Raw genomic sequence first — 23,664 nt, forward strand, 5'->3', positions numbered from 1 at the left:
TTTATTTATATAAAAGGAAACACAAAATTCAGGTGACAATTCAAAAAATATAAATAGTGTAATATAGTGCTGTAAGGCTCTCAGGCATTCTGTATTGCTGTCAAATATGTTTCTCCTGTTTTTTTGTTGTTGTTTTTTTTACAAAACTAGATTAATGTAACAATTTAAATAATTTACAGTTGTTTCAATTTGTTTTACATTTATAATCCCTGTACACACACATCCCGGTGTTTCCCCCATTAGTGTTGAATCACGGAAGCTGCACCAGTTACTTTTGCCAAGAGATTTATTATGTATACATGTGTCGTGTGTCAGTCAGAGAGAAACAGGCATATAACAATATAAGGCTATATGAGAGGAGGTCTTCATTCCTCTATCTTCTCCCCCCATCATGCTAGCTGTAAACGGCTCCTCTGGGTTTCTCCTTCCTCTTACCCCATCATCTCGATGTTTCCTCTCATGCCTTTATGTTTCTCTGAGGTGGTACAGTAAAGCTTATATACATCACAGAGAGAGGTATAGAGAATCATGTTGTATAGCTAATGCTTGTGTTTAACACTGGAGTTTACCCCATGCTTTCACATGGCTCTATCCACATTAAGAGCTATTTTCCAGTGTATACATTAGTGATGTACATATGGCACATTTGCATCAGCTGAAACCCTTCTCTCGCTAAGAGCAGCTCTACACATCTTCATCATCTTCATCACTGGATCATCTCTGCTAGTGGACATTACCTCTAAGCTAACTATAACTCTCTCTCTGCTCAGCACACAAGTGCACACATAGTCTGACTTCACAAAAACATCATGAAATTATAAAGAAAATTAATAAAGAAAAAACCATTAAGCAGTAAGTCTTCCCCGGTTAAAGAGTCGCACTAGACATGGCTGTGTCGTCTTCTTGATGGTGTGGCCATGGGAGGTCTGCTACGCCACCTTTAGCTCTGGGAAAGTTGCGTAGCCGTCAGTGTGGGATCCTTATCGGCCGGATGATGAAGCTCCACTGGGTTTATTCATTTCGGTTTTAAAATCATCGTAATTTTTACCTGGATCTTCAACTAACTTGAACTTAATTGCCATCTCACGTACCTTTTCAGCATCCAATACCCCACCATCTAATGTATTTAGCCACAAATTATACAGTTTGACTTCTCTGCGTATGACTTCTTTAAGGTCCTTGCGACTTTGGGAGGCTTGAGACTGACTACTGGAACCTTCAGGTGTTGCTGAGCCTCTAAATCCACGTAGGGGCTTATTAATCCAACTACCTCCTCTTGCCATCGAATGCCCTTTATGAAGAAAATTCTCTCCTATCTCTTTGGTGTCTTCGTCTGAGTTTTCAACCATTTCCACGGCCATAAGAATCAGAGGAAATGTCCGAAAGTTTCGAGCAGATTCAGCTATAACTGATGCAGTGAAATATGTGGTGTACAGGGGCTCATCTTTTAGCTGTAGGAAAGTTTCCCATCCAAGAAAAATATCTTTCACATAATTAGCATATTTTGTTTTACTAACTTTTTGAAGGTCTCCGTAACTTACTCTGTCTGTCTGATACTCAATACGTTTTGTGACTTCCACCCTTTTCACATCATCTCTTTGATCTTTGTCAAGCCTTTTTCCAACTGGATACACATACAGACTTACAGGATCAACTTCGTATATCCAGTTTCTGACCATCAGGTGTGTGACTACATCATCTCCATCCTTTGCATAATGACGGATGATACTTCTGACATCTCTTCCTGTCTTAATCTCATAACACCTGGAAAGAACATTAATTAGATCCTCCTGTTTCGTTATCCACTCAATGACAACCTTGTCTTTTTTTTGTGTTCTTTTCCCTATTACATAATCCTGGTTTATGTTCTGGTTGTCTGTGTTTACTCTTTGTGGAAGTAGCTGGTCTGCATAAAATAAGGCCCAGGACAGAGCTTCAAGTTCATCAATAGCAGTTTGGTCAGCAGTGTCTAACTCTTCATAAACATTCTGGTCAATAAATCTGCCTGGCTTATCAGGCCAGCCGTATTTGTTGGTAACTTTATTATTACTTGTTTCTACTTTACCGCCAGGTTTATTGGGCTGTAGAAAGTTTCTTTCCTGAGTGAAGACTTGCTCTCCTCTGCTGCCAGGCTCATTTCTGATAACGACGTCTCCGTTCCTGTCCAGGGTTGCCACCACCTTCTTGCTGCCATCATTGAACAGGCGTTCTGTGCTGACTGTTGCTGAGTAATGAGGATCCACGCTGGACTCCTGCTGGACTCTGTCCTCGGCTGGCTTCTCTTTGCCAGTCAAGCTGTGTGAGATCTCTGAAGCACTTATCTTCTGTTCATGCTGGGAAATGAACATACAACATTTAAGGTGAGACACTACAGGTGAATAGGGTACAATCTTTAACTAGCAGATATCACCATGAAACTTTCCCAGCTGATTACCTACATTAAGATGAGGAAAAAATGTATTGCACGTTTTCTGTAATTTAATGTTTAAATATGCAAATTAGGCAATATCTAATTAAATATGCGCTAATTTGCATATATATATATATATATAAATCTGAGTATTGGATAAAGCCAGGTTAACCCTCTGGAGTCTGAGGTGTTTTCTGGGCCCTGGAGATGTTCTGACATGCTCTGACATTTGTGCTTTTTTCAGTTATTTATAAACATGTTAATGGCAAAGGTGTAAATTCACTCTATATAGCACAAACAGGGCTACCAAAATATCTGATCAACATGCATGTATGTGTTTGAATTTTTAAGAGAATAATGTTTATGCGTGGTTATTTGAAAAAATAAAAATTTAAGTTGCAGAAATAAGACCACAAAACACATACTAAATATGTGTAAATAAGACTTTTGACCAATGAATTTTGTAGCTTTGAGTTCTGGCTTCAAAATGATGTGAAAATCATCCTCCCTTATCGTTCTCATAAAACAGTACATTGATTTGAACTTTCTAAAACAGTTTTTTTGTCTGAAGAGGTTTATGCATGGGAGGGGTGGCCCATCAATATTAATGGCCCAATGGCCATCAATATTAATGAGATTCAGACCAGGGGTGTGACATACACTCTTCCAGTGGCTAATGGGCCATCAAATGCCTGAACAAAGAAGAGCAGTTTCAAGGTTTTTGTTTTTCAATCTGTTTTATTGTAATTCCTCTATGTGGAGGAACTAAATGTTCTAAATTTGCTCTAAGCAAATCAAATGTGAGCAAAATAAATTAATCAGTCTGCTATAAACAAAGCTATTGTGAGCGATAAACAAAAGTAAAGGCAGGTATCTCACAGTATATATATAAATAGTTTGAATAGACTCATGGGCGAATGTGAGTCTACAGGGCTCAGTTGCGGTCCAGTTTCCCGTGCAGGACGGAAGCGCACAGTCTGTGGAACCATGTCAACATCAGTCTCTGTTTTCCATGCCAGAGTGGACTGCCTGTTGCTCTCCTGCTGGTTAGCCTTGGCTCTCTTCGGGACAGGTGCTTGGACAAGTTCATTGTCACATCTGTAAAAAACAAAAACAAAAAAACAAACATGTGAGCATGCTAAAAACACAATTAAAGAAATTGTATTTACACAATTAAAGAAATTATGAATCACTAATGGCTATGGATAAAAAAAAGACAGCGTTTTTTTGTCATTTCACACAAGAATAGGTGGCTACTTTTATATTATGATGATGTAAAAACAATTAGGCTACATTTCATCTGTAAAATATTACGTCCTATGCACCTACTCATTATGATTCTCGATCGCACTGAGAACTGCATGACACCTGCGTGCCCCTCTGTGGGGTGCTGGAGAAGGAGAGCTTGACACATTCTTTAAAAAAAAGAAAAAGAAAACTGTTAGCATACATTATTCAAAGTAAACTGATGAGCAATTGATGGTTATGGACGCACAATGTGTATATTTGTTGATGGCCCATAGGATGGAGAAATATATTTATGGGCCATTGACCGCGCCACCGCAAGTATCTGTTGATGGCCATAAAGACCGCACGCATTTAGTGACGCACGCAATGAATGGATCGTTCGCGAATGACACACATCTCTACATTTCAAACATTTACACCTGTATTCACAAACATCTGTGCATAAGGCAGTATTGAAGTGTGTCATATGCTAACCAAAACCGAACATTAATATAAAAATATAATGTATTTAGACAGTGTCACATATTTTACCGGAGGATGAAATATATTTGCACTAAATCACATTATAGGCCTATAACCTAAGCAGATATTTGCAAACAAGCTACATTACACATAAGGAAGCATTTTGGCATGATAATGTCATAAGCTAATCACAACTGAGTGAAATATATATTTAATTTACAAATATGTTTAAAGAGCAATATCACATTTAAAAAAAATGTTTTACACGTGAGCATATAGCCTACACGAATGTTAGGATATTGTAAGGCAATCGCTCATGTAAGATGTCAAAAGCTAGCGAAAACTAGGCAAAATATAGTCTGAAATTTCATATGAGTTCTATATCAGAAAAAGAATTATATAACAGTAAACAACTTACTCCGAAATTGTGTCCTCAGCGGGATCAGTTCGCTCTTCAAAATGCTGCCGTTCGTCATCCGAGGCTTCATCTTCCTCTGAGGAAAAGGTGAATTCTTCCTCACTGTCCAGGATCATCTGAAGGGCGTCTTTACCGGAGAAACGAGCCATCCTCTCTAAACGCGATGAACTATCAGTGAATCTGATCTGATGAAACTTCGTGTTTTCAAGGCATTGATCGGGGGGCGTGTGCACTGCATAATCACCTCCTAAACGATTTACCATTTGAATAGGGCCGGGGGCGTGGCGGACGCAGCTCATTTGAGATAATGAGGGAGAAGGAAAAAAACGGTACCTCTCCTTGCTTTCAAACGGATTACATAAAATGAGAATATTTGTTTTTTTAAAAGAAGAGAATCCAAGCTTCATAAAGACATATGTCACGTGCCTGTGTGAGAAGTATTTGCTGAGTTCCGACAGATTTTCGGACGCGTTTCAGAATGGACTACACTGGCAGAGAGAAGGCAGAACTCGCGTCGTGTTTATTTTTCTTTATTTGACGAAAAGCACAACACTTTGTTTTTATTGTGAGTATACACAAAAATAATACACATTTAACAGAATCGATTGATGTATGACACAAGCATATAAAATATCATCAGCCAATGAGATTGCGCATTCAGCCCTTTCACTTTCGCAATTGGTTGCTGATGAAAAGGAAATGCCCGTATTTGGATCCGACAGCACTATACAGGAGATAGAGAGCTTTCCAGCGGCGTGTGTGATGACAGGAGCAGACAGAGATCGCGGAGCAGCGGGAGGATTAACAACGACAACTTTATTATTACTTTTTATTTATTATTTTCACCATGTTTTTTGGAATAAAACATTATATAAATCAGGCTAGGAATAATATATTTACAAATCCCTCTGTAAATGTCTTCATAATTAAATTAAATTAATTTTCCAGTGACACATATTTCTTTCCGTAGATTTGTATTCCAGTACTGACTTCAGTTCTTCTAAACTCTGGCTGGTTCTTCTTCTAAAGTCCACCCACCTGTTCCTCCTGAGTGCCACAGGCCGTAAAGCCCTCCTCACACTGCTGCCAATGACCCTGCACACTCTGGCCAATGCCCACCCTGAGGGAAGATGACATTTACATTTACATTTAGTTATTTAGCAGACGCTTTTATGTGGCATATATTACAAATACATATAAATATATTTGTATTGTTGTTCACTTGTATTTATCATTTTGAAATATATTCTGAAATATAACAAAAATATATGATGTTAAGTGTGAAATATATTTACATTTATACCATGTAATGTAAAATATATGACAAAATATATGGTCAGAAAATGTTTAGCTTGCTAAAGAAGGGTCGAAAATGTATTTTGATCATAGTAATCCCTCTAACTTTTCCCCAATACACAACAGTAGACTATCATATTTCACTACTGTATTATGACACACAGCTATAATAAATACTGTACTTACATTTAAATGACTGCAATGTAAAATGACAGATAGCTTTCCTAGGACTATTAGGCGTTATTAGGTGGCACGTACCGAACACTAAGGCCGTGTGTCCACCAAAGCGTTTTTAGCCAGCTGAAAACGCTAGGCGCTCTGCTAAAAACGGTGGACACACGGCCTAAGTGCAATTATTAGATTTATTGTTGTTTTATTGACATCTTTCCTGAAGTCATTTAAATATTGAAAATATGCACAATATTTATGATGCAAGTATAACAGTGACACTCCAACTGTGAAGTGCACTTAAACAATAGATAGAACTCAGTGTCTAACACTGCATACACACACTATTAAATAACTGAAATCAGTTCTGTAAATATAGGGGGAAAAACTCTGCATTCTGTGTCTGTGGCCTACTGGTTAGGGCTTTGGGCTTGTAACCGAAGGGTTGCGGGTTCAATCCCTGACCAATAGGAAGAATGTGGGTGGGTGAAGTAGAGCACTGCTCTCCCATGCCCACATCCACGGCTGAAGTGGTCTATATAAAAAATAAACTGAAAATGTGTTGTTTGTTTGTGAAAATGTTAACTTTTTATATTCCAAATGAAACAATTTGTAAAAGTTAAAACATATATGAACATATATGTAAACATATATGAAAATATATTTACATATATTTAACTAAAATATATTTATTGGGCCAATTTCAAATATTTGCATTGAGACTCCGTGCGGTGGTTTGGTCTGACAGACAACAGACTGCATAAGACAGGTGGATGTAGACACCGTGATGTCACCCTCACCATGATGTCACCCTCACTCTCACCGTGATGTCACCCGCTGGTTTCTGGACTACCACTTTGAAGCCTTGAGTTCGATATAGTGGCCGTCGCCATCTTTGATTTTTGGAACCAAGTGACCATATTAGGACAAAAGGGTGGAGCTGTGGAGGAATATGCGTTACTATGCCTGACAGGTTGCCGTGGTAGTGACTTGTCAATCAGCTTGTAGCCCCGCCCTAAAGCCTCCCCTGCTCTCTGGTCTATGTTCCTCTAAATGGGACCATAATTTACTACATGAACATCATGCTGTGTTGAAGAAGACTTGAAACTAGCGACTGAGACCATAAACTCATTAGGAAAGTGTTTACTGAGGTAATAAATCAGCTGAGAAGTAGCCTCATTTTCTCATACACTTCTGTACAAACACACTTCTTTCTGCAGCCGCCCCCTGCTGGTCATTAGCTTCAAGCACTGGCTTATCAAGCTAGATAAAAGTTAATACCCTGGCAGTGGCAAATAGCTTTGGTTTAATATTTGATTTGATTACATTAATGTTTAAAGGTAAAGGGTAATACTGCTGGTAAAAAGCACATCTGATTTTTATAGTGTGTTTTTAATCAAGGGAAAATAAATATAACAAGAACTGTTTTATCATCTTAGGGACACATCCATCAATGAGGCCAGAGTTAAGAGATCCAGCAGCAGCTGAGGATGCATTTACTCTTTGTTCTCATCTAAGCTTTTTGATTCAAATCTGTGAAAATACTTTCATTCAAACTCTCAGGCAGAACAAGCAGGAACCTCTCGGTCTGAAAGTGAAGCCAGTGCTTGAAGCTAACGACCAGCAGGGGGCGCCCCCACTGGCTGCAGAAAGAAGTGGGATTGTACAGAAGTGGCTACTTCCCAGCTGATTTATTAACTCAGTAAACACTAGGGTTGGGTACCGAAACCCGGTTCCAATTGGAAACGGTAGTAACAAGGCCGAATGTGCTTTCTGGTCGCTTTAAACAGGCATTTTCACAGTTCTCTAATATTCATGAATTCATAAACTGAATAAATAATACACAGATTAAGTTGAAGTAAAAACAAAACACAAGTAGACGTATGCACCAGAGAAACAAGGGCGCCGCCATCATTAGAATATTGTCTTTGAACTTCCGTTTTTTCAGTCGCTCTGTATATTCCTATGGCATTGCTGTCCAGGAGTAATTAGCTTTTGAAGTGGATCTACTTAATATAAAGTCAACAAAAGTTAACAAAAGTTATCATGAGTATTGTAATGTTTAACAAATGTCAGTAGACCGGGAAGATTTTAAAATGAGCCGTTCATTCATAAATACGCAAGATCGCTGTGAAAATAAAACCGGAAGTCAAAAGGCAACGAGCGCAGCACTGAAAAGGGGCGGGGCTACATAAGGTCTATTGTGCAAGGTTGCCCAGAATGACAGGGCCTGATAGCTCCTAATAGGGCTGTTAGGGGAGGGTCTTTGTCTTTCTCAGGTGTGAAAACAATACATATTAATGACCTCCGCATAAGGCTTTTTCACACAAAACATGTCGTAACATTTTTAAATCAATATATTGTCTTCTCTGAATGAGCAGTCAGGGTGATTTTCACATAGTTTTGCAGCAAATATTCTAGGCTATGTCATACAATTTTCAAAAGTCTTGTGAAGAAATAATCAGTATGGGTTTCATGGCCTTATTTCAGTGAGATTTTTTTTTTTGTATTTTCACAAACCACGCATAAATGTCATTATCTCAAAACTACAAACTTTTACATACATGCTGCTGATATATTATTGTAGCAGAGTTTGTGCTGAATACAGTGTAATTAGACTTTAGCCATGAAAATGTCAAAGAAATAAAAAAGTAACAGAAATAACCAGAAATGTCAGAGCATGTCAGAACACCTCCAGGGCCCAGAAAACAGCTCAGACCTCAGAGGGTTAAGAAAGAGTAATAATTATGGCCACAAGCCAACCTTCACTGCTTCAGATATGGATGTTGCTGCAAAGAAGCTACAAGATCCAAAACCTGGATGCTTCACACATATATTAAACCCCAAAGTTAAAGTTAACATTTGACCTTTTGCATATAAAATGTCATCCCATAATTCACCCTTGAGTCTAAGTGGACTTTTGTGCCTATGGAAGTGCCATCAAGGCGTCCCTAAGGGTATTTCTCCAGATACCTTTGGTCTGAGGGGAGTCCTTCATGAAGCATGTGTTCAGACAGTCCTCTGAGGCGGTGCTGGCCAGCGGTGTCGGGGCGGAGCTCCTGACACTCATCTTTCACCTCTGAAACAAACATGGCATACTGGTGTGTAGGGGTTCCTCATGCTTATGGCTTACGTCTTTAAGATGTCTGTCATATTTCAGCAGCTCAGTTAGGTTAGGTTAGGGTTAGGGTTAGGATTAGGTTAGGTTAGGGTTAGGTTAGGTTTAGGGGAAATTACAACTACTCCCCCCTTAGGATTAGGTTAGGTTAGGGTTAGGGTTAGGGTTAGGGTTAGGTTAGGTTACCCTAACACTTGGTCTGGGCCTCAGTCATTACAGTTCTTCTCAGTGGCTTTGGTACATTTCTCAGATCAGAAGTGAAACTCTAAAATAAACTCTACTTGTTCAACCTCCACATCATCTGGTCACTTCATAAAAGCAATTTCTCTTCTCAAGATATTGTAATTTGACACATTCATGCAAATGATTATGAACAACTGTCTGCTGTTGATCCCAATGTGTTATTACTGGTTCTCTGGTCAATAGTCTGACCCCCCCAAAACATCGATGCATTCGTTTGTTGCATACGTCTCTACACGCTAAATGGTTGTCACAGTCTGTCCGCATATTTGTTCCACATGTCTGTTAGACTTTATGGGCCCTATCTTGCACCCAGCGCAATTGACTTTGTACACCGACGCATGTGTCATTCCTATTTTGCACCCGCGCAAAGCGCGCTTTTCCCTCCACAGAAGCACGTCGGTAAACTAGGGATTGAACTTGCGCTCCCTGGACGGTTCAGCGCAAAAGAGGAGGCGTGTTCCGGCGCAAACGTTCCTTCATGCTATTTTGCAGGTTTAGAAAACAATTGCGCCACTAACCAGGAAAAAATAGTTTAAAGTCAGTGGCGCGTTGCGCATGTTATTCATATGCTATTTAAGGGCGCATGCTTGGCCATAATCAATGTAGCGTGTGCACAACGCGCATATACACTTTGATTCTCTCATCTACACAGAAGCAGCAGTTTTCATTTTTGCAAATCATACATTATTACGATAGATAGATAGATAGATAGATAGATAGATAGATAGATGTGAACCGCTCCTGGCGCGTGCCTGGCAAATCCGCCGTTATAATAGGAATCCGCTTTAGAACAAGCGCGTCTGCTCTTAAAGGGAATGTGAGATGACGCTCTGATTGGTTTATTTCACGTTACGCCCAAACCACACCTATGAATAATGAAGCTACTTCAGACCAACCCCTTTTAGATTTGCGCCTGGCGCAAGAGTCATTTATCCCGCCGGGAAAATATCAACAGCGCCAAGACCCGCCCACAAAGTTACTTGCGCTTTGCGCTTTGACACTTGCGTTTCAGATCGTTAAAATAGGGCCCCTATTTCTGTAAATGTGTCCTGAACTGATATCTGTGATGATCTGGATGAGGATCTGTGGCCTGACAGACAGGAACGATCTGTGATGATCTGCAATGCTGTACAACAGTCTTTTCTTTTTCTTTACAGTTTCTCCACAGTTCAAGACACAAATGTGAATAATAGTCTAATCTATTGCAATCAATCTCCCAAATACATTATTGTGCAAGGGCGTCACTTTGTGTTGAAAAGTGGCGGGGACATTTAGGGGCTCATATTAGGGCTGTGACGAAACACGAGTCACAAGACAAGCAATATTCATAAAGGAAATAGGCTATTCGACTGGGGGGTCCGGGGGTCCTTTGAGCTTTAAAGGAGAACTCCGGTGAATTTTAACATTGAGCTCATTTTTTTTGTACATTTGGAGTGCTGTCAGTACAGAGAACAACGACAAAAATCAGTGTTGCCTACACCGTGTTATCCTCTTTTTAAAATTTGCACCCTGTTGACTTCAATGGGGCAAGTTTTAAACCTGCTTTTAGCCTCTTAACATCCTTGATGTGTCATTACAAGTGCACAGCCAATGTGAGTGATTCCTTCAGAGTGAACACGGTGAATCTGACTGCAGTAGATGTGAAAGATATGGATAAAAACGATGTTTATTCAGCCAGCGCTCATACCTGTGATTACATCCTGTTTTCGGTCGAAGTCCAAAGTAATCGATTGTCGAGTTCACGCACATAGGTTTAGTTTACTTTGCCCCATTGAAGTCAACAAGGTGCAAATTTTAAAAAGAGGATAACACGGTGTAGGCAACACCGATTTTTGTCGTTGTTCTCTGTACTGACAGCACTCCAAATTTACAAAAAAATGAGCTTATTATTATCTTAAACTCTTAAGTTCCTGCATTCTGGAGACATTTACTGCACCAATTTATGGTGGAAATGTCTTTATTTATATGAAGGGAAACAAATTCATGTGGCCAGTGACAAATCAGAACATATAAATATTATCAAATATAATAATAATACAATATAATACAGTGATCAGTAGCTTGTTTTTTTTTTTGGCCTAAGCTACTTTTCATTTCATGTTTTCTTGTTGTGCAAGTAAACCTTTATCATATCATGTTTATTTGTTATTAAACATTTCTTGTTGCAAGCTAATTGTCAGAAAACTTTTACCAAACGCTTTCAGAGAGTGGGGGGCATGGCCCATCCTCCCCAGTGTAAACGACACCTATGGTAATGTGTGTAACTGTGTTCTGTGGGAACTCGTATGCCTTGTACAGAAAGATGCAGCCTCGTGCATATTCAATCATTGTAATTCAAGCCTCAGTCATAGTTTACATCAGAAAACACTGTTACTGACAGCATGTTGAACACATCGACTGATAGACCAAACACACGTGTTCACTGACACAAAGCTTTAATTCTGAGAGAAGTAGAGCTTTAATTCTCTGCCCGAGCCCGAGCCCGGACTCGACCCGACCCGACCCGCGGGCCGGTATTTCCCGCCACTGTCCTCGGGCCGGGTCGGGTCGGGCCCTTGATAAAGCACGTCACGTGTCATACGCAGCGTCTAGTCCACTCGCACTCGCAGTCTCGCACGCGTGACGCATCACACCTGCTGTGCGTGCTGTAGGCTATTCTGTTGCTATTCTAAGTGCGACATGGATCTTGAAGAAGCAAAGAAAAAAATTAAAACAGGAGAATTAACTTTGAGCAAGTTTGGAGGAAAATCGGAGGTATGGACACATTTTAAACTAGTCGTGGGGAGTGACAACATAATGTGTTGGCTTTGTCTCGTGCATTAAATGCGCACCTATGACAGCAAACAAAAAAAAAACAAAAAAAAAAAACGGGGACTTCCACGATGAACAGACAAGCAGTCTTGCCATGACAGAAATTATTATAGTAGTCAGCCTCAGGCCTCAATATCCGCTTTTGTTACTTTGTTTTCCGATCCATTCAACTATTTCTGAATAAACAAACAACGCAGTTTGCATGCTTCTTCCTTGTCGCATTAGGTCTATTCATTAAGATAATAATTAATGAATGCACGCACAATTATGAACTTGATAAATGTTACAGATATGTTTGACTACAAACAAATGCCTTTCAACTTACATGTGCAAAATTCTGAATTAAATGAATGTGCTGCAATTTTTACAAAAAGAGAGTCTGTAGTAGCCTACGTGTTTTAGCCATTAAATAAGCACATAGTTTCAAGTTTGTTAAGTTTTGTTTTGAAGAAAGCTTTTCTTTAAAGTGAATTTCGTTTAGTATAAATTGTGTCTTAATTTTAATACATTTTCCATCAACCAATTGCCTGGTATTTAATACATAAAAAGAAATATAGCAGATATTATAATCATGACATGAAGTCGCCGGCTCACCACGGTCACGGTCAAACTCGTAAAACACGCTGTCACCAAATTTACAAATGCACATCTTGCTTGTTGCTCACACATATTATGTTGAAATAACAATATGTTGAAGTAACATTAATATTAATGAATATTTAAGAATATTTGATTGAATGCTGAATGTTGTGCTTGTTCAATTTAATAAAATTAAAACTTTAATTGTGATAATTAAAATAATTGAATATTGAATATTGCGTGGCCAATTTTTGCTCATTTATTAATAGTATATATAGATAACTGCGCAGCTCCCTCCTGTAGCCTAAATGAGCACAGCAGCACCTGCTTAAAAAAAATTCTGGCGCCGCCCCTGGTTATAACGGCCCACATATTAAAAATGGTCGGGTTTAAATCGGGCTCGGGCTCATAATTACAGTGAACGTGTCGGGTCGGGCCGGGCTCGGACACAACGTGCTCGGGCTCGGGTTGGGTCGGGCTTGATTTTTTTGGGCCCGATTTAAGCTCTAGAGAGAAGACTTTGGGCTTTTACAGATAATCCCCTGTTTGCTGCTGTTTGAACTAATAGTTTTGAGAAACCCTCTCAGTGTTAAGGGTGATTAATGAAATGTACCAGAGCCACTGTGTTAAAGATGTATGTGCATAGATGTACTGGTTTGTAAACATCTAATCCTCAACTTCAATCAGAAGGTTTGTAAGCAAAGAAGTTCATGAAAGCTCCAGTTCCCAAGCATTGATTTATTCCAATAAATCCACAAGTTGTTTGTAGGTTTATGTGTGTGATTGTGTGTGTGGTTTCTGAAATAAATGAATAACAATAAATAAATTAAATAAACGTATCAAATATTTAAATACAATGCTGGCAAATTGCAGTAATAAAGAAACACTGAATTGGGAATTGCAGTATTAAATGAAATTAAACTAATAACCACTAGGCGGAGCTCTTGCTCCAGTAATAGAACAGAGTCACCAAATTTGGTGCTAAACAGGCCTACTCGTGATAAATCACTTAAACAATACCCTCAAACAGTAAATAGAATACTAAATGATAACATCACAACTATTCCAGCGATCAATATCAGTTTGGTTAATATATGCATCTGCTATAGGCTAAACACAGAATGTGATCGTCTATTTGTTAATGTCTGTTAATCGAAACTCTTCTTAGCACATGCATAAATATCACGACAAAACAACAATATAGAATTGAATAAACATACACATTGTTGTCTAGAACGCACACACATCAAACAAACAATGATGTCTCGTTACAGCGCAGATAAACTTGTTCGTTCATGTCCCCGACTCCGCCCACATGTGATGTCGAATAATTCAAAATAAGAGTTCGACAGGGATTTTATACACACTGTGAAAAGCTGTAATACACTATTGATTTCACACACTGTGTCTTGTGTCAAGCTGTTTATTCACCTTATTACCTCGCTGGTGTTGCCAAATCAAATATTACTGAAACTTTAAAGATGTAGAAGAGAGCCTGAACGTGTTAAAATGTAAAATATTTCTTACCCAATAGTTCAGTGAGGCTGAGGAAGATGAGGAGGATCAGGAGACTCAGTGTCCTCCGGCTCTTTATCCCACCTGCCATCATTCTGCAAAACATTGAACACTTCTTATTATCACAGTAGTGATGCACCTTTCCAGTTATCACTGCAGCTTAACATCTGGGGGGGGGGGGGGGGGGAGATGTGGCAAAGGGCCACAGGTCGGACTCAGACCCATCCAGCACCGCACGAGTCAGCTGTTTTAGGTGAACAATCTGGAGCTGGCTCCCATCTGAGATACAAAGAATCAATCAAAAATCACTGCCAATCGGAACAGCGTGTGGGCGGAGTCTTGCGGCAAGTGCAAAGCACCAGAGACGGCACTTGCAAGAAAATGGATAAGTAGCTAAGTTACATGATCTAATTCACAAATGTTACCCCATTTAAAAAATACATAGGCTACTAAGTTACTAAAACAATCTTTGTCAAATAATACACTTGTTTGTTCACAGTTTTAACGTTCATGTTTTCATTTGTTTAATTTCAATATCTGAGGTGAAATATATCCATCGTTGCTTTTACAGCTACAAAGCTGGAGCACTAAATGATATTCAAAGTCACATTTCACGCTTTTAACATTAAATAAAGCACATAAACAGCACCTGAGATTACCATTGCCACACTTTGTGTTTGTTGTTCCAGCGCGACGTCGCAGAAAAATAGAAACCGTTTCTAAACTAGAAACGTCACGTGTCGCCGTTGCGCATGGTTAGGACAAAAACTCTGATTAACATGGAAAAGATCCGTTTTATCACATGTCGCGGCGTCGCATCACGTGTAGTTAGGACATGGTGTTACACTAATTACTGTTACTAATTGTTAATTACAGTATGTCCGTATAGAGTGGTGATATTATTTATTAACCATACTATTACATTTCATTAGTAAGGTGTTATTTTGTAACCATCTTGTATTTGTTTTGCAGATCTTGCAGCTTTATTTCCCGCAAAAGCTAAGACTCAGACTCAGGCATTGAGTCGTGCTGAAAGAGCCGCTCTCGTGAAGGACGGATCTATGACATCCAGATCCCTCTAAAGAGCCATAATGATCCAGTACCTGACACCATAACCCAAACTAAACACCCTTAACTTCAATTTAAACAAGCATTTTCTCGTCACTGGGAGGTGTGCGGCCTCCAGGTTGCTACTATTAATGCTTTAACCCTCTGGGGACCACAAACGCGCCCGCGCGTTTTGCTCGTTTTTTTTTTTTAGCAATGAAAATAAACACTAAATGCTCTGTTAATTTTGATCTTTCATTTTCGTGTAATACATCAATCGATCCTGTTCAGTTTCTATTTTTTTTCTGTATACTCACAATAAAAATAAAGTGTTTTGCTTTTTGACAAATAAAGAAAAATTAACATGATGCGATTTCTGCCTTCTCTCTGTCAGTAAACTCCCATTTGAAACGCGTTCGAAAATGATCTATAACTCCGCGAAAATTCAGTCAAACAGGCAAACAGACCCACGGGCATAAAGCTTGAGATCGCATCTTTTAAATGAAGTCATTTATATAAAAAACAAATATTATCAGCTTCTGTAATCTGTATAAAAAGAGAGCGACTCCTGTCGAGCTCATTACGAGCTAATTCACAGTAATTTGACCACTCCCCGGAGGGCGCGTGCTATTCAAACGCAAATTCTGAGAACTATTTCAGAGCTGTGAAACGCCCACATCAGCTGTAAACAAAGCGCGTCGCGACTCCTCGCGAGTGAGACATTATAACCTACCTTATGGAGAAAAGTTTCCTCAGAACAGTGCTGATATGAGGAGCAATATCTCCTGAAATGAGGAGCAGATTCCGCTGAGGAGTGAGGTAGGCTGTTTTCTTTTCTCACGTGTGGAATAACGTTATGGAATAACGTTAGTGTAGGCCTATGTAAACCGCAAAAAGATGAATCGCATTTCTATAATATGAATCGCGTTTCTGTGAGATGAATGAAGGGGACATATTTGTAAAGACTGTTTAGCCTAAATATGAATCGCGCGTCTGTGTGTGAAAGAATAAACTGCTTTGCTATAGCCTACTGAGATGAGTAAAAATCGACTGGAATATGTTGAAATAAAATGTATTTGTATAAGCAACATATTAAACTGCAAAAAAAAAATACTATTTTTGTCAAAAATAAATTCATAGACTAAGATGTTAGATGTTCCAATGTTGGCTATATTCAAACTAATGAATACATATGATAAAATGTAGGCCTATAATCTGTCCTTGCATTGTGGCTCAGTCAGTGTCACACCTGAATGAATGGCTCATTATGCAGAGTCATTATGCAGAGTGGGTGGGACATTGTAATCTAAGGTGTAAACTACTCCTCCCCCTCGCATATTGGCTTTCCAAGCAAAACCTGTTTTACACCATTTAAATCAATGTATTTTTTTTGTGAACTATAAAGCAAGACTATTTTCACATAATTTTGAAGGTAGAACTCAAAGGAACAACATCAATTAGTCAAAAGTCTTGTGGACACATATTTAATATGTGTTTTGTGGTCTTAATTCAGCAACTTTCATTTTAATTTTTTCCAATAACCACGCATAAACATTATTCTCTTAAAAATACAAACATCTACATACAGGTTGCTCGCATATTATGGTAGCCCTGTTTGTGCTATATAGAGTGAATTTACACCTTTGCCATTAACATGTTTATAAATAACTGAAAAAAGCACAAATGTCAAGGCATGTCAGAACATCTCAAGGGCCCCAAAAACAGCTTGGTCCCCAGAGGGTTAACATTACATTTATGATCATTTGTGATGTTACTAGACTACCAGTTTTACACATGCTCAATTAATACTTTTATGACCACTGTAGAAACTTTATGGTAGTTGTGCTCTTTAAAAAGCCTCTGCACTGGCTCGCCTGTTAAAACATGAAGCCCAGAGGTGAGAGCTGTTAGACAGTTTTATGTAGCTGACTGACAGATGATTTAACAGCTAAAAGGCAAAAGAAAACAATAATCAGTTAACAAAGATGTTCTCATGAATCTTAATCAGAGCACTCATTCAACATTGAGCAAAGAAACATCATTAACTATATCCACTAATATCCATAACTTACCCAAAAATTGCGTCCGGTGCTCAGCCGACTGGAAAGACGGGCAATATAAGGTGCAGTTCGACTCTCTGCAGCAAACAGAGTGACAGACTGAGCAGGGCTTCATCCAGGCCTCTTATATGCTCAGGTGTTGCCTGATAGGTTCAGGCTAAGTCCCGCCCCCAAGGACTGGGCAGGGCTTCATCCAGGCCTCTTATATGCTCAGGTGTTTCCTGATAGGTTAAGGCTAAGTCCCGCCCCCAAGGACTGGGCAGGGCTTCATCCAGGCCTCTTATATGCTCAGGTGTTGCCTGATAGGTTAAGGCTAAGTCCCGCCCCCAAGGACTGGGCAGGGCTTCATCCAGGCCTCTTATATGTCCAATACATTGCAAGATGAAGCCATTGAACTTGTTCATACTTATAAATACTTGGGTATCTGGCTGGACAAAGGTTTTACCTTTAAATTGAAGCTCTTGCTAAAAACTTTAATTCACTCTGGTATTTTTTATATAGATTGAAATATTGCTTTTTTAGGACTACACAGAAAAAAACTGGTTGCAGGATTATTCCTGTCTCAGTTAGATTATGGTGATATCATTTATCAATTTGCTTGTCCATCTACTCTGTCAATGCCTGACCCTCTTTATCATGCGGCTCTCAGGTTCATCACTAATGCTGGCTATCAGACACATCACTGCATCTTATATAGAAGGGTAAATTGGCCATCACTCAAAGTGGGCAGGATGCTACATTGGCACATTTTTATTTATAAAGCTATTTTAGGTCTTTTACCTTCTTATATCTGTTTAAAAATATTTGTTCATATGCAAAGTACATATCATTTGAGATCTAGTGACAGACTACTTTGTAAGGTACCAAGAATGAGGACAGAAGTAGGAAAGAGAAGTCTTTTTTACTATGGCCCTTCGTCCTGGAACTAACTCCAGTCCAGGCTTAAAGGGTTAGTTCACCCAAAAATGAAAATTATGTCATTAATGACTCACCCTCATGTCGTTCCAAGCCTGCAAGACCTCTGTTCATCTTCGGAACACAGTTTAAGATATTTTAGATTTAGTCCGAGAGCTTTCTGTCCCTCCTTTAAAAGTCAATGGACGGCATAATGTCCATGTCCAGAAAGGCAATACAGACATCATCAAAGTAGTCCATGTGATATCAGTGGCTCAATATTAAGTTTATCAAGCGACGAGAATACTTTTTGTGCGCAAAAAGTAAACAAAAATAACGACTTTATTCCACTTTTCATTTCCTTCTCTCTGGGCCTCGAATGAGTTCGCATAGTGTTTTTTACCGTAGCGCGCCTGTGTTGCACATCACCACGTAGGCTCACTATTGGCCGACGCTGGTCATGTGTGTGATGCGTGTGATGCGCTATGATCAGGTTATAGGGTAAGATCCCAGTAATTCCATGGAAATATACAAGGCTTCATTTTACAGTACAGTTGCACTGTACTTACTGAGTAAATTGTCATGTTTTCCTTGGTAACGTTGCAGGACATACGAGGTAAAAAAATTTGACTATGGAAAAGGGAATGATCAGGTTATAGGGTAAGATCCCAGTAATTCCATGGAAATATACAAGGCTACATCTTACAGTACAGTTGCACTGTACTTACTGAGTAAATTGTCATGTTTTCCTTGGTAACGTTACAGGACATACAAGGTAAAAAAATGTGACTATGGAAAAGGGAATGATCAGGTTATAGGGTAAGATCCCAGTAATTCCATGGAAATATACAAGGCTACATCTTACAGTACAGTTGCACTGTACTTACTGAGTAAATTGTAAAAACATCTGCAAAACATATCCAGTATTTAAGATGTGCCATAACATTAGGGAAAACTGTTCCTGTGGGGTAGTTACCAGGTAAGTGTAAGGTAAATTATTTGATAAACCCTCTATAAATGGGTGTAGCAATGAACTATGTAAGACAAGGTAATTTATTGGAAACTACCGTCTTAATTTCAAGATAGTAATAAATAAACATGGACTGTTACCAACATAACCCTAGGATAACTACACACCTAACTTGAATTGATGGGTAATACTGGAGGTGTTTCTAAAAATTGGCTGCCTACATTCTGAGGAAGTACACAATTAAATCTTAGATTAAAAGAGTTATTACCAACCAAAACAGGTAACAAGTACACAGTACTTTGTTGAGTTGATATTTAGCAGTGGTGTTTTTTTTCCTGGTAGTTTCTCTGTAATTGCGTACTAATCACCTTAAGTAATTACACACTAAAATACTATAATTTACCATATGCTTACCAGGTAAATACCTAGTAATTAGGGGACTGTAAAAGGAAGGGTTACCAAATCGTACTCCCTCAAAATTATATGCAAGTGTGAACTCGTGAAATGATATAAAAACAAATCAAAGATATCCTGTCCTGGACCAATTGGGCAGTTAACTGGGTTAAGATAGTTTCACACCATGATGAAAAAAGATGCCATTAAGAGCATGTAGTTTTCTAGTGGATGGAGCTCCTGCATGAGCTGGTACCCCTCAGGAATGTCGAGTGAAACTGAAGCAGCAGTTGGGGTTAGTTTTGCCTTGAGAACACAATGTTATTCCTAGGAAGTACAGAAGAAAATTTCTCTACGTGTTGTTACATGTTTTCGAAAATGCCCAATTCCGGTGAAAAGGTCTTTGAAATGTCACAGTTATGAGAAGTAATCTCTCTCACCTGGAATGTACTAAAAACCTTTTTCAGTTTAAGAAATAAACTGATAGAAGAATAGGCACTGAACAGATAGATGATATTTTCTCATTGAAGTACCTTTTATATACTGGATGAGGAAAATTAGTAAAAGATGAACTGATAAATACTGAACTGATAAACAGAACGTTCAATATAGGACTATTAAAAAAATGCAGCAATGGGAGAGATGGTTGTGCTGGTCAGGGATGGAAGCAGGTAAATTGGCATCAAAATGGGTATAATCCATGTACAGAAGGAGGGGTACAGTATTTCAGTTGACAATCATGGTCAAAAAAATTGAGACGATAGTCGAGTTTTAAAAATGGATATTGTTGGAGCCATTCTGATATGCAAAGGTAATGTGTTCCACAGTTTAGGTGCAGTGATTGAAAAAGCCTGATCACCCCTAAGGTTCAGTCTGGATCTGGGAATAGTCAAGAGACGTTGATCAGAGAGGACCTAAGATATCTAGCAGATGTGGGCCGTTTTAGTAAAACAGTAAAGTATGGTTTGATGCCATTTAATGATTTAAAAACAAATCAAAGATATCCTGTCCTGTCCTGGACCAATTGGGCAGTTAACTGGGTTAAGATAGTTTCACACCATGATGAAAAAAGATGCCATTAAGAGCATGTCGTTTTCTAGTGGATGGAGCTCCTGCATGAGCTGGTACCCCTCAGGAATGCCGAGTGAAACTGAAGCAGCAGTTAGGGTTAGTTTTGCCTTGAGAACACAATGTTATTCCTAGGAAGTACAGAAGAAAGTTGCTCTACGTGTTGTTACATGTTTTCGAAAATGCCCAATTCCGGTGAAAATGTCTTTGAAATGTCACAGTTATGAGAAGTAAACTCTCTCACCTGGAATGTACTAAAAACTTTTTTCAGTTTAAGAAATAAACTGATAGAAGAATAGACACTGAACAGATAGACGATATTTTCTCATTGAAGTACCTTTTATATACTGGATGAGGAAAATTAGTAAAAGATGAACTGATAAATACTGAACTGATAAACAGAACGTTCAATATAGGACTATTAAAAAATGCAGCAATGGGAGAGATGGTTGTGCTGGTCAGGGATGGAAGCAGGTAAATTGGCATCAAAATGGGTATAATCCATGTACAGAAGGAGGGGTACAGTATTTCAGTTGACAATCATGGTCAAAAAAATTGAGACAATAGTCGAGTTTTAAAAATGGATATTGTTGGAGCCATTCTGATATGCAAAGGTAATGTGTTCCACAGTTTAGGTGCAGTGATTGAAAAAGCCTGATCACCCCTAAGGTTCAGTCTGGATCTGGGAATAGTCAAGAGACGTTGATCAGAGAGGACCTAAGATATCTAGCAGATGTGGGCCGTTTTAGTAAGACAGTAAGGTATGGTTTGATGCCATTTAATGATTTAAAAACAAATCAAATATATCCTGTCCTGTCCTGGACCAATTGGGCAGTTAACTGGGTTAAGATAGTTTCACACCATGATGAAAAAAGATGCCATTAAGAGCATGTCGTTTTCTAGTGGATGAGCTGGTACCCCTCAGGGTTAGAGAACACAATGTTATTCCTAGGAAGTACAGAAGAAAGTTGCTCTACGTGTTATTACATGTTTTCGAAAATGCCCAATTCCGGTGAAAAGGTCTTTGAAATGTCACAGTTATGAGAAGTAAACTCTCTCACCTGGAATGTACTAAAAACTTTTTTCAGTTTAAGAAATAAACTGATAGAAGAATAGACACTGAACAGATAGACGATATTTTCTCATTGAAGTACCTTTTATATACTGGATGAGGAAAATTAGTAAAAGATGAACTGATAAGCCCCTCCTTGAACTGCCACCTTACCGTGGTGGAGGGGTTTGAGTACCCGAATGACCCTAGGAGCTATGTTGTCTGGGGCTATATGCCCCTGGTAGGGTCTCCCAAGGCAAACAGGTCCTAGGCGACGGGTCAGACTAAGAGCGGTTCAAAACCCCCTTATGATGCCAAAGAAAAAGAGGACCGTGACGTCACCCGGTATGGCGCAGCCGGGGCCCCACCCTGGAGCCAGGCCCGGGGTTGGGGCTCGTATGCGAGCGCCTGGTGGTCGGGCCTCCCCCCATGGGGTCCGGCCGGGCTCAGTCCGAAGGAGCGACGTGGGGCCACCCTCCCGTGGACCCACCACCTGCAGGAGGGACCGTAAGGGGCCGGTGCTAAATGGATCGGGCGGCAGTCGAAGGCGGGGGACTAGACAACCCGATCCCTGGACCCGGAATCTAGCTCTAGGGACATGGAATGTCACCTCTCTGGCGGGGAAGGAGCCTGAGGTTGTGCGTGAGGTTCAGAGATTCCGACTAGAGATAGTTGGGATCACCTCTACGCACGGCTTGGGCTCTGGAACCACACTCCTCGAGAGAGGATGGACTCTTCACCACTCTGGAGTTGCCCATGGTGAGAGGCGGCGGGCTGGTGTGGGTTTGCTTATAGCCCCCCAGCTCAGCCGCCATGTGTTGGAGTTCACCCCGGTGAACGAGAGGGTCGCTTCCCTGCGCCTGAGAGATCTTCAACTCCCACCTCCGGCAGAGCTTCGACCAGATCCCGAGGGAGTCTGGAGATATTGAGTCCGAATGGACCATGTTCTCCACCTCCATTGTCAACGCGGCCACTCGGAGCTGTGGCCGTAAGGTCTCCGGTGCCTGTCGAGGCGGCAATCCCCGAACCCGATGGTGGACACCGGAAGTAAGGGATGCCGTCAAGCTGAAGAAGGAGTCCTATCGGGCCTGGCTGGCTTGTGGGACTCCTGAGGCAGCTGATGGGTACCGACGGGCCAAGCGGACTGCAGCCTGGGTGGTTGTGGAGGCAAAAACTCGGGCCTGGGAGGAGTTCGGTGAGGCCATGGAGAAGGACTATCGGTCGGCCTCGAAGAGATTCTGGCAAACCGTCCGGTGCCTCAGGAGGGGGAAGCAGTGCCCTACCAATGCTGTTTATAGTGGAGGTGGGCAGCTGTTGACCTCGACTGGGGATATCACCGGACGGTGGAAGGAATACTTCGAGGATCTCCTCAATCCCGCCGTCACGTCTTCCATTGAGGAAGCAGAGGCTGAGGGCTCGGAGGCGGACTCGTCCATCACCCAAGCTGAAGTCACCGAAAGAAACTCCTCGGTGGCAAGGCACCGGGGGTGGATGAGATCCGCCCTGAGTACCTCAAGTCTCTGGATGTTGTGGGGCTGTCTTGGCTGACACGCCTCTGCAACATCGCGTGGCGGTCGGGGACAGTACCTTTGGACTGGCAGACCGGGGTGGTGGTCCCTCTTTTCAAGAAGGGGGATTGGAGGGTGTGCTCCAACTATAGGGGGATCACACTTCTCAGCCTCCCTGGGAAAGTCTACGCCAGGGTACTGGAGAGGAGAATCCGGCCGATGGTAGAACCTCGGATTCAGGAGGAACAGTGTGGTTTTCGTCCCGGTCGTGGAGCACTGGATCAGCTCTATACCCTCTACAGGGTGCTGGAGGGTTCATGGGAGTTTGCCCAACCAATCCAATGGATTTGGAGAAGGCATTCGACTGTGTCCCTCGCGGCGGCCTGTGGAGGGTGCTCCGGGAGT

General features: G+C 40.4%; 1 protein-coding gene across 1 annotated transcript; it reads right to left on the reverse strand.

Moving 5' to 3' along the window:
- Positions 1-276: 276 nt before the first annotated feature.
- Positions 277-17,473, reverse strand: LOC311301158 (uncharacterized protein). The gene is made up of 5 exons (XM_084426069.1): positions 17,388-17,473; positions 14,281-14,363; positions 8,976-9,081; positions 5,577-5,658; positions 277-2,333 (listed from the first exon to the last, which is right to left on the reverse strand). Exons 2-5 carry the CDS (start codon positions 14,360-14,362, stop codon positions 981-983), a joined length of 1,623 nt encoding a protein of 540 aa, XP_084282195.1. The 5' UTR covers position 14,363; positions 17,388-17,473; the 3' UTR covers positions 277-980.
- Between the last annotated feature and the right edge of the window lie 6,191 nt (positions 17,474-23,664).

Source organism: Rutilus rutilus (genome assembly GCF_951802725.1).
Source record: "Rutilus rutilus genome assembly, chromosome: 1".
NCBI lineage: Eukaryota > Metazoa > Chordata > Actinopteri > Cypriniformes > Leuciscidae > Rutilus > Rutilus rutilus.

Bases quoted from the DNA above. Each gene is read 5' to 3' on its own strand.
- LOC311301158 (XM_084426069.1), bottom strand. From the start codon at position 14,362: ATGATGGCAGGTGGGATAAAGAGCCGGAGGACACTGAGTCTCCTGATC. The intron at 9,082-14,280 runs GTAAGAAATATT...TGTTTGTTTCAG, and splicing joins CAGCCTCACTGAACTATTGG to AGGTGAAAGATGAGTGTCAG. The intron at 2,334-5,576 runs GTGGGTGGACTT...TTCATTTCCCAG, and splicing joins GTGGCACTCAGGAGGAACAG to CATGAACAGAAGATAAGTGC.